This window comes from Triturus cristatus, chromosome 10 (genome assembly GCF_964204655.1).
Source record: "Triturus cristatus chromosome 10, aTriCri1.1, whole genome shotgun sequence".
In the NCBI taxonomy this organism is placed as follows: Eukaryota; Metazoa; Chordata; class Amphibia; order Caudata; family Salamandridae; genus Triturus; species Triturus cristatus.
The window spans coordinates 604,893,553-604,914,511 of NC_140593.1; the positions used below are offsets into that span (position 1 = coordinate 604,893,553).

General features: G+C 44.8%; 1 protein-coding gene across 9 annotated transcripts in view; it reads left to right on the plus strand.

The window, feature by feature from the left end:
- The window catches only part of CIITA (class II major histocompatibility complex transactivator), a 473,615-nt gene that overhangs the window by 228,516 nt on the left and 224,140 nt on the right, over positions 1 to 20,959 (plus strand). For all 9 annotated transcript variants that reach the window (XM_085632115.1, XM_085632119.1, XM_085632121.1 and 6 more), the window contains 2 exons: positions 1,177 to 1,236; positions 16,970 to 17,035. In XM_085632115.1, coding sequence (XP_085488241.1) covers positions 1,177 to 1,236; positions 16,970 to 17,035 — 126 coding nt within the window. The remainder of the gene's footprint in view (positions 1 to 1,176; positions 1,237 to 16,969; positions 17,036 to 20,959) is intronic.

Genomic DNA, 20,959 nt, shown 5'->3' on the forward strand with positions numbered 1-20,959 from the left:
CTCTATGACATAAATATAATTTCTCCAAAGGATCTATATTTTGTATTATTAACTCCAGATGGGTGATATTTTTAAAAATGTCTAGGACACAATATTTTGTCAGACAATATTTAGGCCATGGTATTCTGGCACAATACCAAGGGTTCCAGGTAATGAAGAGGCCTGTATGATCACAGACTCCCTGGAGGTTAGTCTTAGGAAGACTGTTGTTCTGTCCTTTACTGTCTCCCCATTAGCAACAGAGTTGTCTTTACTCTATTGTGCACAGCGCACAGATCTGTGTTTTGCCATGTCCATGCTCTCAGTAGCAAAAGGACTCATATCTATACTCCTCTGTATAACTTAATATCTTTTTGAAATCTTTTAATCATTCCCAGGTTTAACAGGCCTCAAATTGATGGTCATGGCGTTGCTATCCTTGCCCCTACGATTTGGAGTGCTCTTCCTTCAGTTCTTCTCACTTTGAAGGCTCATCTCTTTATTGGTACATACAAATGTAATAAGTCTGTAGAGGTTATGCTTCTATTCCTAGTGCTATGGAATACTGTTGGTGTATGAGCACTTAAGAAAAAGCCATATCGCATATTACAAGACACCAATAACTAATTTTCATTTTTCCTGGTACTAGCCTCAAAATAGTATACATTTTACAAAGACAAAGGATTTTTTGTGAATATACACTCTTCATAGATCCATAAATATTGTGACTCTCATTCACATAGTGGCGTGCTTCTTCAGGGTAATCATGCAAAATGGGTATTGCTTCACGGTATTCTATATTAATGCAAAAATAATGGAGGTGATACATATGTGGTTATCTGATTACTGCACATTCATCTCATTGTTTGAGCATGGTTTGACCATTTTAAAGTGTCATGCTAAGTGAAGATAATGCTGTGATGCAGTATTTACATTAGCATTACTCCCCCTGGTTTATTCTTTTTTTGCACATGAATTAAGAATAACTTGTGATAAATATTTCAGTTAGAATGAGGATCTGTCTCCTCCTGTAAATTACAAGTAGTTACGCTCTGCATTTTGTTACCCGTTCATGCACAGTTGTCTTTAACTCAGACGTACAGTAAGAAAAGGGATTTCTTTGCATAGTGAATAAATATTGTATGGATTTCTTTGCCATATTTTGTAATTCTACAAATACCTATTCTTATATTTTAGTTTTCTCTGTTACTACGGGCACCCAAACTGATGAACCAAACTGTAAGCACCAGAAGCAAGGTTAGTGTTTTTGTTAATTTGCTTAAGATCAAAATATTTTCTGTCTAGAATTTGGTTAATTCCATGTTCCGAAATATTAACTTGCTGTAAGATAAACAAGAGTATAGTCGCTTTAGGTCTGGCTCGGATAGAGCTTTTGTCATTAAATAACAAAATAAATACACAACATGGACTTTGGGTCAGATCCCATGAGAAGTTGGTTATGTTAGATCGCCCCACTTCAGCTATAGGAAGTGTCATTCACATTTTCGGTCAATCCAGAGGAGTATTTTCTTTTCATCATAATGCTGCTATCTGATGTAGTTTTTCGATGTATGAGTCCATACTCAATGAGTGCTTACATAGCAATCAAATTGGTGCATTACTCTCAAGAGTAGCAGCAGTAGCTAACAAGAATCTAAGGCTATTTGCTTTAACATGGTAGTCATCTTCAAAAGAAGCCCTGCCTCCACTAAAAGCAATATTATGCATGATAAACAAAAATGTACTTGAAATATTATCTAAAATGTGTATAGATACACTGTTACATTTGTTAAGTGTGGATTCAAGAAAATATATTTTGTGCAAACAATTTTATTTACAAAATGATAGGTAAATTGTACGATACAACATGTACATACCTCTGTGGCTCCTACTTCCTGTTAGCACGAGTTTTGCAAGCGGCTTGTGTTTAAGCAAGGAAAGCCATCATTGTGCTTTTTTTTCAAGCTGCAGTGGGTAGTCCAGTTAGAAATTACTCAGCTGAGCTAGAACTGTCTATTGTCCACTCCAGCTCATCTTTCTGCCCCCAACTAAGCAATATATCATGTTATTACAGCACATATGCAACCTCTGGTTATAAATGAAAGCTAGTAAAATCTAAAATCCGGTTGTATGATGGAACAACGCATGCCTGAAACACTCGGTCTTAACAACTACCACGCCTTTACCACACATGCCTTTACCACACAATTTTGTGGTAAACACATGATTGGTGAAGGGACACGTGTGCTAAAGATAATACCCCTGCCCCCAGCCCTGTAAATGTCTCTTTTCCCCTGCCCCTCCCTGAGTCCTAAAAATTAACCCCGCACCCTAAAACCTACCCCAACCTCAGCCCCCCCGTCCTGAGCCCTAAAAATTATCCCCTATATCCGTAAAGTATCTTGATCCTGCAACCTCCCTGCACTCAGGCCTAAAACTGCCCCCAGCCCTTAAAACTGTCCCTTCCCCTGCCCGAGCCCTTAAAACTGTCCCTACACCCTAAAAACTACCCTGACCCAGTCCACCGCCCTGAGGCCTAAAACTGACCCCAGCCCTGAAAGCTGTCCCTTACCCTGTCCTGCGCCCTACAAACTGACCCCATGCCCTAAAAACAACCCCAGTCACCCCAACCTGAGCCCTAAAACTTCCCCTACACCTTTAAAGTACCCTTACATAGCCCTTCCCCACCCTGAGCCCTACAACTGCTCCCTGCCCTATAAACAACCCGACCCCCTGAGCCCTAAAAACTACCCCTACCCCAAAAAACTACCCCCTCTCCCCCAAAAATCTGTCCCTAGACCCACTTACCTCTGTGCCCGCCATCCGCTCTGCATATAGACCATGCATTGCCTAAACCACACATATGATTTGTTAAGGCATATGCATGGCTAAGGCAAGCGATGTTTGGCTTGCGCGGACATGGCACACGTGGCTGAGCACACGTTGTTAATGCCGTTTCCCCTAAAATCCGGCTCCTCTGCAAATTCTGCGCTCCACATCACATTTTCAATAGCACATTTTGCTGGAAATTGAAAGTCTTCCCCATACACTTATATCCCATTGACTAGCTATTAAAATGGCACTACTATCATTCTTTAATTTCTTTGGATTGTTTTACAGAAAAAATTAAGTGAAACTTCGGTAGGCAAGGTGACCGTATTGAGATTAAATTACAGTGCTGAATATAATGAAAATCAAAATGCAGTAAAGTGTTCATTTGTATCACAATCAAATGACAGAAATATTTTAAATAATATTTTTTTCATAAATATCACTCAGACATAAAAACATTAAATGTAAATTTAAAATAGTATGACAGACTCTTACTTATGCCTACTGCCCCTTCTGGGGTATGGGCCATCAACCAGGACTCTCCAGCCATCTCTGTCGTGGGCTTTTCTTTAAATCTGACTCCAAGTGTAACTAATTTCTTTGCAGGCAGCCTTAAGGCCTCAATGCAAGGTGGTTCATGGCCTTCCTCTCTTCCTTTTTCCTTGAGGGTTCCAGGTCAGAGCTTGCTTGGTGGTATTTGATGCAGGCAGGATTGCAGAGGGTGAGACCTATCTAGTGTCTTCTCATGATTTCTTAATGAGCAGGGAGTTGGAAAGTCTGCTGCCATAGGTCGTTGTTGCTGATGGTGTTTGACCAGCGTATTTGGAGGATTTTCCTCAGACAGGTGTTAAAGGTCTGAACTTTGATGGTAGTGGTCACTGATTTCTTCCAAGTTTCTCTTCATATATTTACAATTTTACGTTGTTGTTCTTTTTTTTTTTTTTTTTTTTTTTTTTTTGTCCTCATCTCACCTATAAACTGCTAGCAGGACATAACCGGTCAGTTTTAATAATGGGTGCGCCCTCCGACCGCCTGCCATTGTTTAGGTTATCCAACCAATCCCCTTTTGTCGTCCGGGATTTAGGTGTTAATCATAGGACCATGGTATTTATCGACCATTAGCAACTGCAGAATGGAATCAACAGAGTCTCAATTCCTGGCCCAGACGAACAAAGGGTGCCCAAAGTGAAGGAAGGCTAGGGCTGGAACTCATAACATCTAACCGGGCCATAGCCAGTGCTGATTTTAACCAGTCTTCTACTTTCGGGGGGAGGGGGTCTTTCCACCTGAAACATATCTCCCTTCGGGCCAACAAAATCAAACATAATAACAGCCCTCTGAGTGGTTGAGCCAAACCGGCAGTGGACACCTGGTCGTTGGCAAAAAAGATCAGAGAGCCGTTCAACACGATATCTATTCCGAAGGTCATACATAGGTATCTGCACACCCCTTCCCAGTATTTTCCCAATTCAGCGCATTCAAAAAAGATGTGTACGTCGTTGGCTTTAGGGAGTGAGCACCTGGGGCATCTCGGCTCCGGATCTGGGGCAAATTTCGAGATCTTCTCCGGAGTATAGTAAATTCGATTAGAAACAAAAAAGTGATTTCTCTTCAGACTGGCAGATTTTGTGTATTTATAAAGCAGGGTCATGGAGGGTTCCAGGAGGCTCCCAATATCTGGTTCAAAAAGAGAGTCATTCCAGGCTGAAACCTGATGTGGAATACCAACGTCATCTGCGTTGATCAGGAGCCTGTACCAGATAGAGATTTCCTTCTTAAGATGTTGAATGTTCTTGAGAGCATCTTCCACCTCACCGTTCCCCCTTAGATTCTCCTTCTCCGTTTCAAACCATGATTTTAGTTGAATAAACTTGAACCTCGAGAACCCCGAGCCTATTCTTGCTTTCAATACCTCCCAAGGATGTATGCCATTTTCATCCCCCAACTCAGACCAAGTCGCGACCCCGGCTCTTTTAATTGGGAGTGCCATACTATCCTGGAGGCAGGGGGGGGTCCCCGGAGAGTCCCAGATCGGTGCCTGATCGGAGTAGTAACCTATCCCACATTTGGAGCGGATGAAATACCAGACCTCCAAGGCATTTTTGATCACCTTCAGCCTTACTCGTTTGAAGAATTTTGGGGAGCCAAACTTGTAAAGAAACCCTGCTTTGTTCCCCCCGCCTTCAGTACTGACCGACTCCCCCAGCAACTTACCCCAGGCACATGCAGTTGGTACCCCTAAAAGCATCCTGATAGCCTTAAATTGAAAGGCAACCAGATAGCAGCGGATATCTGGAAGGGCCAATCCCCCTTTAGCTAGGCGGCGCCTCAATTTTTTCCAAGATAGCCTAACGCCCTTCTCACCCCAGATGAAACTCCCAATTTTTGTTAAAAAGCCTGATCTTGGTTTGCAACCTTAGGTCCTTGGAGCTCCAGATCTTCTTTAGCTGATTAAATACAGACCTTGCTTCGCAGATTCTTGCCTTGATATCAGCGTCTGTGCCGCCCTGCTTGTGCATGACACTGCCTAGGTAGTTGAAGGCCTCAATCTCTTCCAGTGCATCACCTGCAAGAGTGGCTGCAGTTATACTGGCTGCGTTAGCCTTCAGGAGCTTAGTTTTCCCCCTGCTGATGTCGAGGCCAAGCTGTGCTGATAGTTGTGCTGACACTGCTGCCACATAGTTGGCTTTCTCTTGCATCTCCAGATGGGTATGGGAGAGTAGGATCCGTTCGTCGAGCTGTATCCAAGGTGTCCACTGGATCCCATTTCTCCTCCTTGCTGTAGATGTCTTCATGAGCCTGTCTATGGCCAGCAGGAAGAGAAAAGGCGAGAGCAACCAACCTTGGCAGACTCCGCTCCTCACATGAAAGACTACCATGAGTTGTCCTCCATGGGCTATCTTGCAGGCCATTCCGTCGTAAGAGTTCCTGATGATTGTTACAAGTTTATCTGGCCCACCATGGTGGCGGAGCAGTTTTCAAAGGACCTCTTTGTCCACGCTGTCAAAAGCCTTTGCATAGTCGATGAAGTTCACATAGAAATGGGAGTTCCATTCCCTTGACTGCTCCATGATTATGCGCAGTGTTGCAATCTGGTCTTTGCAGGATCTATCTTTTCAGAACCCAGCTTGCTGGTCTCACAACTGAATGTCGACTTGTTTCTTCATTCTATTTAGGATTACTCTGTTGAACGCTTTTTCTGGGGGATCTGGATGAGATATCCCTCCTTCTAGTCTGATGGCTACGTATCCTCATTCTAGATTTTTCCAAACATGGGATAGAGCATGTCTCCTGGTGTTTCAATGTCTGCCTTCAGTTGGCCTTTGTTACCCATGATTGTTTTCCCAGCTTTGTCTTCTAACAGGCCTTTTTGGCTTCCTGTATCTGCTGAAGGGTTTACTTGTTATGTGGTAGGGTTTCTTCAAGAATCCATAGCATTGTTGCTTTCTGGGCTTCTGTCGCAAAACCATTGCTAAACCTTTGCTTGTCTATTATTAGGCTTCTCTTTGCTTCGTAGTTGGTTTTGGTGTACTCACCTGAGCTTCCGCTTATTCTGCTCATGTTCGGCTGGTGTTTACTGCATGTTTTTTTCCTTTCTTTCTTTTGCAGAGAGTATTGCTGGAGATCCATTCTTTATGCTGCAGTTTCTTTGGACCTAGTACGTCCTGGCAGGTTGATGTCACTGTTTCATTGATCTCCCACTGACTTTCTACTGGGTCTTTGTCGCCCTCTAGTTCTTTCAGGTCTTTAAACTTGTTATTGAGGGTGTCTGAGTATTCACTCCATTTCTGCGCATCTTTGAGAAGGGTGATGTTATATCGCTGGCATTGGTTTGTCAGTCCCATCCATGCTTTCTTCAGCTTCAGCTTTAGGCTGCCCACTACAAGGTGATGGTCTTACACCACATCCGCTTCTCTCGTCACTCTCACATCCTGCAGGGAACGCCTGTCACCAGACTTTTCAGGGCAGAGAGATCTGCGTGCTTTTCAACATTCTCATTCATGTCACTGAGGCCATGGTTGCCCATGACTTCTTCGTACCCAGTGTTGTTGCTTCCAATCTTGGCATTTTGATGTCTCTTTCAAGGTATTTCTCTAGGATGGACTGGCGTACATTGTAAAACTGTCCTTTTACCTCTTCTTTGCTGTAATTTGTAGGTGCATAGCACTCTATTACATTCATGTTGATCCCTTTTTCTTTGTGCGGGAGGTTGCTGTGATGATTCTGAGACTGCAGGCTTTCCATCAAATCAGAGATCTGTTGGCTGCTGGTGTTGGCATTAGTGCTACTCCCTGAGTATGTGAGGCATTCTCTTCCTCTTGTCCAGAATACAGCACAATTTCTCCTAGAACTAGTCTTTTCCATCTGGTCTGTGTCCATCTCGTCTCGCTGATGCCAAGCAGGGCAAGGCTGTATTTTTTCATCTCCACTGCCATTTGCACTTTCTTGCCTGTCTTATACATTGCCCTCACCTTCCATGTCCCGATGCTGATGATCTTGATCGAAAGCATGTGAATCGGCTTTGTAGCTTCCAGGGATCTCTGGTTTGCACCACAAGGCAGCGTAGCTCTCTATAAAGGAGATTTCTCTCTCCCCACGGCCTTGATGTCTTTTGGTCCTTAGGTTAATGTTTCTATAGCTAGGATTTTTTTTACATGGTGGGGTAGCTAGCCCCACGCCTAACCCCCTCCTTTTGCAGCTGGGCCTGGGACTGGCCATGGCAGAGTTAAGACAGACTCTGGTTACTATTAATCACTATTAATAGTGTTCTTTCAGCATATTTATGTGAACAAATAGAAATCATTATACTTTTTTTACAGTACATCTGTCATGCCTCTTCTGCAATTTATTTGCTGGAGATGGATGTCCTATTAACTAGAAATCTGCAAACCTGTTATGCTTCTGTGTTTCATGACTGACTGCAAACTCTGTCACTGCTATGTACGCTTGGTTTACCAGGGGTGATGTGTTTCAGTGTCAGGCGTACAGGAAGCGGTGGAGACTGGAAGCACCTGCTAGTCGTTGAGTTAGGTTGCCATTCACACCAAAGAACGTGATATCATGCATATATTTTGTTAGTGTTTCAGTTCACTGTGTTGCTCATACAGATACTAAATGCTGCCCCAGCCCCACACACACGCATACTCCATGTCCCCCCACTATACTTGCCACAAACACAAGATCTACAATCTTAACGGCAAACATACTCTGTATACACATACTACGCTCTCCCAGCCACAAACAAAAACGGCCTGGGGCTAGGAAGAGAGAATGAAAATATGAGGGGGTTTCAGTGTCAGTAATTGTATTTTTATGAATGAAGTATCCGATGCTTGATTTTCCTATATGCAGTGCATGAAAATAAATTATTAAAAAGAGTGCTTTATAATATCAAAGTGATACCAAAGGGGATGATGGACGGAGCGTTTGAGCAAATCGAACACTCACCCCCAGTCAATTCATCTGGGTTTAATCCATCATCATTCTTTAGCTCACTCCACCACCCCAGTTCAGACATGGCCATATACAAATCAGTCCGACCCTGTGCCTCATGGGAACAGTCCAGCCCGAACTGCCAAGCGATGTCTTCCCTGGACCGGAAACAAGCATCCTGGGACCGGTTTCGGGTTCATAACCCTCATGAGTGAGTGTTTGATTTGCTCAAACGCTCCGTCCATCATCCCCTTTGGTATCGCTTTATAATATCAGTCATCTAAAGCATTACCATAACACAGCATACATCATAACAAAACAATATTTTTATAAGGGCACCAAGTTGCTTAATCCAATTGACTGAAAGGTGAACTTTGTTGTCACAATAATAAAAGGATGCATAATTGAATTATTGAAGATCTGAAAATTAATCCCACAAAACACTCGAAATTATAAACACAATAATATGTACAAAGTGGTGATAACCTGAATTTGTTTACCATAGAGTCTCGTTTAGAGAAAGTTCTCTGTAAATCTATTATTAGCAATGCTAATCAAAGTTTATGGGGATTTGTCTACCTTCTATTCTTTCCAAGAAATTTGACTACTTCGAACTCCCCCTTTCCCTTGTCATCATGTTTGACTAAGGTGTTGCACATAAGCCGAAAGACATTCTACATAATGAATGAAGCATTTACATAAAAAAAATGATCTAAATTGGTGTGCACTGTAATATTTATTGGATTCTATTCCAAAATAAGACCTAACAAGTGCTATATTTACCTGCTTATCAAGTTGATACTTCAAAAGAGAAATTGTTTTTATTCACATACGTGGGGTTTAGTGGGGGAAAGATACCTTTCCAAGATGGCTGCCGTGTTTTACTTCTGTTTGCTAGCTCACCACTTTTGGCAGGTGCTTCCATTAATATTTCCCATCTGCTCTGGAACTGTCCATCGTTCATCCAATTGAGTGCCTGCAAAGTCGGAAAATACCCACTGCTGCCTTATATAGATGATGACAGAATCAGCATCTGGTGCCCAAGGATACCCGGGCTATACTTTCATCATTTCTAAAGACCCACAAGATCGGCCGGACAGGAGTACAGGTGGAGCGATCACAAGCCCAGTGTTCTGCCCAGCAGCTGAGGTGGCATGGCTAATATGAGAAGCGCAAACAGCAGAAGTCAAGGGATACCAAACTCCAAGGAGACCAGGATCTGCTTTCCCCTGCTAGGTGTAACTGATGAAGGCAAGGCCTGATGGGCAATTGCTTCCAAATCTGCATCACCATCTTTTTGGTAAGAGACTGATGGAAATCAGGGAAAGTCATAGGAGTCCCTCCAGGGCAGAGAGCAGCTGTGCTGGAGTGCACCTTCATCTCTCTTTGATAGCCGCAGATCACTTGGTACAAACCATTTCAGCTATGAAAAACAGCCACTCCTTCAGAGCAACTTTGTCATCTCAAGCAAGTGTGGTACCCTCCCTTGCTGAGCCACAGAGGGCACTTTCGCACAATCCCTTCAGCAAACTGGTATGATCCTAAATATAGGCACCACCAGAAAGCTTGTTTATTGATCATCATATCTCCTGCCCTGTATAATATTTTCAACCTCTTGAGCCGGTGATAAATATTAACTCCCAGACTCTCTTCCGCCACATCCATCCATGCATAACCATACCACCAACTGGCATTGTGGGTCAGAATCACCCTCTTCTCCCTGCCATGCTGGACTTTTTCCCAGACACCCCACTATTCAGCCAAATGTGACATTTTTACAAGTGTATCATTTCCACAAGACTCTTGTCCAGCCATGCAGGATATTTCCATCTGCCATCCTCAAGCCACACACCTTATGGGGCTTCCTTATGCCTTCCCTGGCACTGCACCATGCAGGAAATTTTCATATTCCTCATGTTTTTTGCAGAAAATTCACACATGTGCCTAGTACCAAGAGTCTACAGTCCCCGGCTCATGAGGCATATTGTTGGTCTCGTCTCCCAACTCCAGACATGCAGAAAAGTTACTCCTCTTTAACCGTGTATGACCGTCTCACCGTTAGCACCATGTTCTTCTTCCTCATGACAGTCCAAAAAATATGAGGGTGTACTGTCCATAGACCCAGACAATTATGCCAGCCCTCTACATTTTACCAATAAACAAAGCCTCTCCTCTTGCCGTGAGGGGATAAACACCTGAGCTCTCACCAGGAAGTTCATTAGTAAGTAAACCATGCACTCTTGACTGCTTTAGCTATGCAGGACACACTCACACGACATTCCAGACATGCAGGATGATCCTACGTGTCGCATACAGCAGGATGTTCTTGACTTTTACCTGCATCAATGAAATATGTTCTCATACTCCTTCAAACTTGAAGGACCCAACCACACTGTTCATTCATCCAGGCATGACCATCTCCTAACGTCCTGCCGCCTCATCCCTGCAGGATGCTTTCACCCCTTTAGCCCTACGGGGCACCATAGAAGCTTGCAGTCAAATGTGACATTTACTCTCACAACTTTAACTCATCACATGCAACACCAAGTTTCCCACTGTGAGAATGGATGCATAATATTTTAGAGACACATGGAAACAGCCAAAAATAGTTTCTCTCCGTTTGCAGAAAGTAGTTCTGATTTATATATTTATTTATTTACTGTTTTGTAGCAGGCTGAAGTGTTGACTACAAGCTCTGAGTCTGTCTTAGACTTTAGAATCGTCACAAAACTGTACAAGTTCACGTTTGGATTTCTAGATGGACTTGAATGTTACGTTTATCAAGCCATGCGGGGCCTTGCAAGTTGGCCTTGCGCGGCTTGATAAATGTAACTTTAGTGTTGCGTCTCCCTTGCACCCCCTTGCATGGCTCGAGGGCGACGCAACACTATGATAAATATTGGGCTACTACTCAGTCCTTTACTTCCTCCAGGGCCTTGAGGTCCACAAATCACAAGCTAGCTCTGGTGCCCAGGAATAAAAGAGTCTGGCAGGGAGGACGGGGTTTAAATTTTCTAGTATCCAAACTTTGGAATTCCCTACCACTTCAGCTGTCAGCAAAGGAAGCAATCTTCAGAAGACAACTGAAGACCTGACTTTTCCAACTCTGTCTTACTTTTCCTCTGTTTATGTACCTGTTCATTAGCGCTTGGAAGCCTTGGTTAGGTAACTAAGCGCTGTATGAATTCTAAACATACATATAAACGTGGTTGAATGATGGCTCAGTTGAGAAAATAAGGAGATCTGTTTCTGGGTGAAAACAAACAGTGCTTGATGCAGGACAAGTGAACTCATTGGGTTGTGGTGTCTGGTCAACTTCGATCTTCCTCAGTTGGTGGGTCCAGTCTAAAATGGAGAAAAAGGGTGGGAGGGCCCCCGGACTTGAAAGCTGAAAATACATTCAGCATTACAAAGCCACGGTGTCAACTTAAACGAATACTAAGGATTAATGAGTGATAGGATAATTTAGTGATGTGGAAAGTATAAACATGCATAATAGTCATAATTCTTGAAACAATATGGCCATTTGTGGCATGCAGGTGCCCAGGTGCCCAGTCCTGCGTAATTACTGCATTTACATAATGCTGACAATAATGTACATTTTGTGGGCATTTGTGACACACTAGTAACCACTTCTCTATCCATTCACTTATTCATCCACACACTCACCCATTAATTATCATTGCACCCTTTACTCAATCATTCTTCCATCCATACCCACTATCTTCTACTCACACCCACTCACCTGACCTCACACACAAACTCGCCCTCTATTGAAGAAACATAGAAAGACTTGTTGCCTTTGCTAGTGCCTGTTTATTCAGGCTAGGAGAGCCCTAATTATATGCCCATTGATTTACAAAACACAGAGTTCTAATAACATGGAGTCATCAGTGATTTGTATCAGTCATCAGCAAACTCAAGGTCATATATGTCTCAGCGTATGGTAACTTGCCTATCCATAGAAAGATCTTAGTTTACCTTTAAATGTCACAAATGCACAAACCAATTCTTCATTTTACAGAATAACTTTTTTATGTGGCACTTGCTATAGCTCTATGAATAGCAGGTTTTTCTATTACCCAATGTAACCGTACTCCGAGTGTCAATCTGCAGCTGCTGGTAAGCCTCGTGTTAACAATGTTCACGTTTAAGGCTATAATCAGACTGTTTACCAATACACAATACTGTTTTGGGGGTTAAGAAGCTTCCAAATTGCACACCAGATTTGAGATTGGCATTCAACTTAAATATATACCTACTTGCACGACCTTTGCTATCCTACCATGCTCTTGTCCCAAAGTAAAGGGCTCATTCACAAAGAGCCTGCCACAGCCTCTCTTGGGGAGAGGATGTGGTCTAACGGCTAGAGCGGTCTACCACGAAGCTGGGGAACCGTGTTTGAGTCTCGGCAGGGAAGCTCAACATCCTGTGATTCTGGGCAAATCACTTAATCTCCCCGTGCCTAACAAAATGAATGTGCCCGTCTGTAACGCAACTGGTGCTCATGTAAAGTGCTCTGATACTTTAGGGTCGAGTTCATGCTACATAAAACTCCCCATAAAAACAAACCAAAAAAACAGACAGATAGACAATTACCCATGTTGTTATCTTTTCAGGCACTCCATATAGTGTTTCAGCAAAGATTCTCACCGTAGTGTGGTTCACAAAGTATGTTCTCTAATCTAATACTGAAAACTACTTCTTTTGCCTTTCAAAAATATAGTCAGCATGGTTGCTCAATGAGATAAATGGTAGTTGGTGAGATATGTGGTGAACTGCATGTCTTGAGTTTGCATCTTAGTGCGGCTGATAAATCGACTATCACTTTATTGGGTTAAAATTGTGGCCTTGCTGGCCTGTGTTTAACCGCATAGTCCACATGTTCACATTCTGGTGTATCCACTCAGGCTTTCATCTTTCTGAGGTCGATCTATTGAGTACCGTTCAGTTTGATGACAATGAACATCTGTTATTCAGCCCCAGGCTATGAGTGTGTACTTTGCAAATCCATGGTATGTTATACTAACACCTTTTTGTTGAGTAGTGTTTGGTATTAGCTGGATGACATTTGTGTGTGTTGCTCCCTGTTGCCCTGAAAGAAAATCCCATAGTGAAGCAACATCTTGGGCCACAATTATGTGGACCAGGCTACTCCAATGAGTAGCTTGTGAGCTTTTGGTAGCTCTGCAGCTTCCTGTAAGTAGTTCTCCTTTGTGCATCCCAGCCTACTAAATTGGAACCTTCTGCTTGGTTGAATTAATAGATAGATATACAGATAGATAGATATATAGATAGATAGATAGATAGATAGATAGATAGATAGATAGATAGATAGATAGATAGATAGATAGATAGATAGATAGATAGATAGATAGATAGATTATTCAAGACAAAAATGTGTGTATTTTCAGAACTTTAAGCTGATGTTTGGGGAAAAAATGGCTGAATTTCAAAAATATATTTAAAGCTGACTTTTGAGGGATAAGTCATGTGGGGAAACTTATTACTAATAATACAAGGGCACTGCAGCTGTGACTGAAATGTATTACTTACATATAAGCATTCCAAATTGACAAAGCCTTTATTACATTACTGCTGGCAACGCTGCTTGATACACTGAGGGGATCACAGCTGGCAATCCTGCATATGGTGGCCAGTAATGTAATCTTGTCTGATGTGGTCACTATTACAACACTATTAATATTAGTTGCTCTTGATGTCTTCAATTGAGCATAAGTAGCTCTTATTACACAAAAGGTTGGAGACCCCTGATGTGGACATTGGTTGTAGGACCTCGTGCTGAACAGACCACATACGCAGAGTTAATCTGTAACTCTCAAGGAAGAATGCTATAAAAAGGAGACTAGACATGAAGTTTGTATGTTAAGTAGTGAGCTTTAAAGACATACACAGCAAAGTGTTGTATAGTGACACACTTGACACAGGGCTAGTATTTTTGATGCATCGGTATTGAAGCCTAAATGCACACAAACTTTACTTGTGAACAAAAAAAGGCGTAAATCCAAGATTTTTCCAGGAAAGCAACGTGAAAGAAATAAACATGCAAGGGCCACGTGTGAGTAGCATTGTCTCCTCATGGCAGGACAAGTTATCCAAAAAGCTTGCAATTCCTAAGCAAAACGCCATAAACCAGCAATTAAAGTGTATTGTCATCAAAGTAAATACATCAAGGAACATACACCAGGGCTCACTTACAAGCTGCATGTTGCATCTGTAGATTAACAAAAGGAATATTTGATGGTTAATCACCTAGTAATGCCAAAGCCAATCCTCAAGATGGCGTGACCATGATGAGCACTCCTTGCAAGTAGTGGCAAACTGTGAAAAACACTTGAAAGCCAATGGCTGATGGGGCCCGAGTTAAAGGCTGTCCTCGTTTGTGTTTCTTGTGCGTTTTTGAGGAAATGTTAGCATGAGAACCTCCATGCAGCCGCAGCAATGTGCTCCAGAAACTGCTTGTCGAAACCCAGGAAACACACCATATTCCAGCTCCAAATGTAATGCTAATATTTGGTAATCTTTCAATAGTAAGGGGACAGACAGCATACGGTGAGAATATTCTCTTTTAACTAGTAGCTGTTCTTTTTTAAATACAGTCCCTAAATGCTATTACTGGTTCCCTAGACGATTCTCACAGGTACAAAGCACTCATGCACTTTTGAGTAGGTAATTTGATGAACGCACTTTTAATTTTTACCAACCAACAATTTCAATAAACCAATTTTATTACACAATACTAAACGTTAACAATTTTTAATGTTATGAAACAATTTTTAAAAAAACGAATAAACCAACAAAACTTTAAATATTAAATGGGTACATTACATTCAGTACTTTCTCTTTAGAGTCTTTAATGTAAAGTTTTTGTTCTTTGAGTTGATTCATTATTATCTATCTTTCGGAAACAATTTAAGAAACTTGATTGTAACTTTCTTCCAAAATCAAATTAATATTTTTTTGATCCTTTGTTGCTGGGTCCCTGAAAGGAGTGGGACCCATAGGCCTGTGCCTACTTTGTCTATTTGGTAATCCGGTACTGGTTGTTGCTTCTGTTTAACTGGTAATACCGTCTGGTATTTAATGGGCTTATTACTCACACAATAATATGTACAAATTTAACAATACTTGGAATGTATCAAGCAACTGTAAGGATAAGAAAATCAGTTACATATTGATAGACCTATACAAAAAGGTGCGTGGTGGTACAACCCAAATCTCTCAAAACCTTTTGCCCTAATCATATATGGCAACTCTCTGTTAGAAATATCAGAGTTTGTGAAATAAGATTGTCAAAAAACTGATGCGATAATATACAAATTATATATAATGCATGATTCAACTCAACACAGGCAAGTATTGCCAAGAAAAAAAGAAGAATCAACATCATTGCAGGGAAACCTGATGCAATCCTTGCAGACCCACCCAAACTGTTTGTGCAAGCAGCGCATACATTTGAAGATGTACAGGGAGGTTAAAAATGGTTGACACGATACAGGACTTAAACTAGTTACCTAGGAAGGTAGCCATCTTTGGTTGGGGAAATCATACAAGCGTGCGCTGCACTGTCAGTCTCAAACACTGAAAAAAAGAGAAAGAAAGGAAACGAAAAGAAAACTAAATTATGTGGAATTGCTCAAATCAATGGAGGACAATTACTTGACAGAAATATACTCAACATACAGAGAACAGAATTTCTTGAGGAACAGAAAACTGTAATGTCAGCACAGAAATTAAGAGTAATTATTTGAAAAGCTGTAAAGTCATTTATATATAAAGAATGGTTCACGTGTGAATGGCCACACCTCTGAGTTCACGAATGACATTTAATCCATCCTTTTCTGCGTACAATAAGTTCATCCAGTGACATTCTCCATTACTCAGTAAACTCTTTAAATTGCCACCTCTCAGATCTCATTTTAAAGTCGCATGCCATCCCAGTTCACCTTCTGTGTGTTTCTAAGTCTTAGCGTTTCTAACCAAAGGATCAGGAGAGAGTCCCACAACTAATCCCGCTCTTGTGTTAACAGATCCTTTGCGTAACCACCTGTATGCAATTTGGGGTAAGAACAACTGATGGCATCAATCACAATAGAGATATTACAATTAGATAAGAAGGTTATAGTATGTTGGTTTCACACATAGTAAAACCAATTGTGTTTCGCACACCTTTTCCATATGCTGATAGCAGGAAGACAACGGGTGCTGAATCGCTAACCACATTCCGTATCATACTCATTAATTCTGGTTTCAGCAAGATAGTCACCATTCGAGGCCTAACATCCCTGTATTGGTGTTAGAGGTGAGGGGATAACAACCAGAAGCTCTAGGCTTGATAGTCCCTTTTCTAGTTTTTCAAATACTGGCCATCTCGAAATCTGCCATTTTGTAGGCGTGTTTGATATGATGAAAAGAAACATTAAACGGCTGCTTTTTTATTTAAAGTTATTTAAAATATTCAAACGGTAACCATTTCCGGTATATTTTTCAAACAACAAATGGGTAAAAGCAGCTTACTATTAGTTAAGATATCTTTAAGATACAATGATGGCAAACGTAATGAAATTGAATTCTGAATATGAAGTTTCAAAAATGGTATTAACGTCTAACACCAAGTGTTAAATTGTTATTCATAATTGTGTAATCACAATGTTATCATCTATCTCAACGGAATTTAAATAATATATATATTTTTTTGCTTCAGGCCCAAGTGCTCGAAAGAATGTCGGAAAAAGGCGCAGAATCTGCAGAAAGAAAATCCTACAACAAGGTACAAATCAACTAATTTGACCTTTTACCAAACCTTTTGAACACTGATTTTCTGCAAATATCTAAGGCACCAATGAAAACCACCCAGCAGAGCTCTCAAATGAACACAATTATTAATTTTTAATCTATCAATATTTTAAGTAGCAAACATTAAAACAAGGACCTGAATGTGAATTTGGAGGTCCCAACACCCCCCAATATTAGAGATGGGCCGTGGGCAGTCGTACCCCTAGGCACTGCCATGACTTCTGCCGCACCGCACGGCCACCAGCTGCTGCGTGTGCCCCCTTGCCTTGCCTGCCCGTTGCCTGCCTCGCTGCTGCCGCGTGACCACGCCCCCTCCTTCGAGCGGCGTGGTCCGTGCTCGCCTGCTGGTGTAACTCTGTTATTGTTTTCATTGTTTTTGTTTTTGTCGTTCCTTAGTGCCTGTTTAGTATTTCTCCGATCGTATTAGCGTTTTCCTTCCTGTTTGCCCCCTGGTGTAACTCTGTTATTGTTTTCATTGTTTTGCTTTTGTCGTTCCTTAGTGCCAGTTTAGAATTTTTCCGATCGTATTAGCGTTTTCCTTCCTGTTTGCCCCTTGTCTCGCCGCCCTTCGTACTCCCTCCCCGCTTCCCGCCACCGCCGCTAACCCCGCCCCTTTTCCCTTCTGTACCCTCCCCGCTCCCGCCTCCCAGCTGCTCCGCCCCCCGCGCACTTCGCCATATATGGCGACCGTGCGAACGCGCAGCGGTCACGCGCAGCGGGCGCGCCGATTGTGCGCCGAAGGCGCGCCAAAGGTAAGCCCGTCTGCGCCCGTCCGCGCCTGGACCGCGCCCAGTACCAGGACCCCTGGCCCTCGCAGACCCCGACCGACCCGCCTGACGTACACCGCCGCAACCCTCATCGCACTCAACACCGGCCGAGTCCCGGGATGCTACCGAGCCACCCCACGACGCGTCCACGGACCCTTCAGCTGCAACACCTGCAAGTTCACCTGCATCCGGACCTGCCCGACACCAGCACCTGCCAAGCCGAACACCAGCAGCAACCACCTCAAGTGCATCCTGCTCAACACCCGCTCCGTCCACAGACACGCCATCGAACTCTGGAACCTCCTAGACACCACAGCCCCTGACGTTGCCTTCATCACGGAGACCTGGATGAACGCCTCCTCAGCGCCCGACATCGCCATCGCCATCCCAGAAGGCTACAAGATCACCCGGAGGGACCGCAACGCCAACCAGGTGGGAGGTGGCATCGCCATCATCCACAGGAACACCATCCGCATCACGACCAGCACCGACAACACCCCACCCTACGCCGAACACCTACATTTCCAGATCCACACCGACCCGAAGACCACCCTCAGAGGCACCCTGATCTACCGACCTCCGGGACCACGCACTCAATTCAGCGAGGACATCGCCGACTTCGTCAGCCCGCACGCCCTCCCCTCCGCCGACTACATCCTCCTGGGAGACTTCAACTTCCACCTGGAGAACAACAACGACTGCAACACCAGCACCCTGCTCGACAACCTCGCCAACCTTGGACTCAAGCAGCTGGTGTCCACCCCCACCCACCTCGCCGGACACACACTCGACGCCATCTTCTCATCCAGCAAAGACATCGCCTTCAGCCACGCCACAGAACTCCACTGGACGGACCACAGATGCATCCACTTCACCTTCAGAAGAACGACGACCCACCACCACCAGCAACAGGCTGCCCGAAGAAGCTGGAACAAGATCACAGCCGACCAGCTCACCGCTTCCCTGAGCCAGCACCCTCCGACCAGCTCAGCGAACCCCAGCCAGGCCGCCGACAACCTCTCGAAGTGGATCAGCAAATGCGCAGACGAACTCGCCCCTCTGAGGATCCCGCCCAGCAGACCCCGCAGTAAGAGAGCCCCATGGTTCACCGACGAACTCAAGAGCTCCAAGAAGAACTGCCGAGCCCTCGAGAAAGCCTGGAGAAAGGAACCCACGCCGGACAACAGGACCACCCTCAAGCTCGCCACCCGGAAACACCACCAACTGATCCGCACCGCCAAGAAAACGGCTTTCAAGAACCGACTGGACAACAACGCACACAACTGCAAGGAACTCTTCAACATCGTGAAAGAGCTCTCCAACCCCAACGCCGGAAACAACGACATCACCCCATCGCAAGACCTCTGCAACTCCCTCGCCTCCTACTTCCACAACAAGATCGCGGACATACACAACAGCTTCAGCACTCAACCGGCGCACGCCACGACCGCAGCAAAGCCGCCCACCACCACCCTCCGCGCCTGGACCCCGGTCAACACCGAAGACACCGTCCGCATGATGAACTCCGTCCACTCCGGATCTCCGACCGACCCCTGCCCTCACCACGCCTTCAACAAAACCGACGCTGTCATCGCACCCCACCTGCGGGACATTATCAACACCTCATTCGACACCGCCACCTTCCCCGAGAGCTGGAAGTACGCCGAACTCAGCGCTCTACTCAAGAAACCTACAGCAGACCCCACTGAACTCAAGAATTACCGCCCCATCTCTCTACTCCCGTTTCCAGCCAAAGTCATCGAGAAGACCGTCAACAAACAGCTGGCCGCCTTCCTCGAGACGAATGGATCCCTCGACCCATCGCAGTCCGGATTCCGTGCCAACCACAGCACCGAGACCGCCCTCATCGCCGCCACCGACGACATCCGAGCCCTGATGGACAACGGAGAAACAGCGGCCCTCATCCTCCTAGACCTCTCCGCGGATTTCGACACGGTCTGCCACCGCACCCTAGTGCAGCGCCTCAGCAACGTCGGAATCCAGGAGAAGGCACTGGAATGGATCGTCTCCTTCCTCGACGGAAGAACACAGAGAGTCCGCCTACCACCGTACAAGTCAGAGGCCACCGAAGTCATCTGCGGCGTCCCTCAAGGATCCTCGCTGAGCCCTACTCTCTTCAACGTCTACATGAGCCCCCTCGCGGCCATCGCACGCCAACACAACCTCAACATAATCTCCTACGCCGACGACACCCAGCTGATCCTCTCCCTGACCAACGACCCCGCCACCGCCAGAGCCAACCTGCACGAAGGGATGAAAGAGGTAGCCGAGTGGATGACGACGAGCCGCCTGAAACTGAACTCAGACAAGACGGAGGTCCTCATCCTGGGCTCCTCGCCCTCCGCCTGGGACGACTCCTGGTGGCCCCCCGCCCTGGGCACCGCACCCAAACCGACGAACCACGCACGCAACCTGGGCTTCATCCTGGACTCCTCCCTCTCCATGACCAGGCAAATCAACGCCGTCTCCTCGTCGTGCTTCAACATCCTGCGCATGCTTCGGAAGATCTTCTGGTGGATCCCCACGGAGACCAGGAAGACCGTCACCCAGGCCCTCGTCACCAGCCGACTGGACTATGGCAACGCACTCTACGCCGGAACCACCGCCAAGATCCAGAAGAGACTCCAGCGCATCCAGAACGCCTCAGCCAGACTCATCCTCGACATCCCACGACACAGCCACATCTCCGGACACCTTAGAGACCTGCACTGGCTCCCGGTCAACAAGAGAATCACCTTCCGTCTCCTTACCCACGCACACAAAGCTCTCCACGATCAAGGCCCGAGCTACCTCAACAACCGCATCAACTTCTACGCTCCCAAACGCCACCTCCGATCTGCCAGCCACGCCCTCGCCGCCGTCCCACGCATCCGTAGAACCACTACAGGAGGAAGGTCCTTCTCCTACCTGGCCGCCAAGACCTGGAACTCCCTCCCGGCCGACCTGCGCCTGACCCAAGACCACCTCTCCTTCAGGAAGAAGCTCAAGACCTGGCTGTTCGAGCAGTAGCGGCACCCCCCCCCCCCCCAAGCGCCTTGAGACCCTACGGGTAGGTAGTGCGCTCTATAAATGTCTTTGATTGATTGATTGATTGATTGAGTCAGACATGA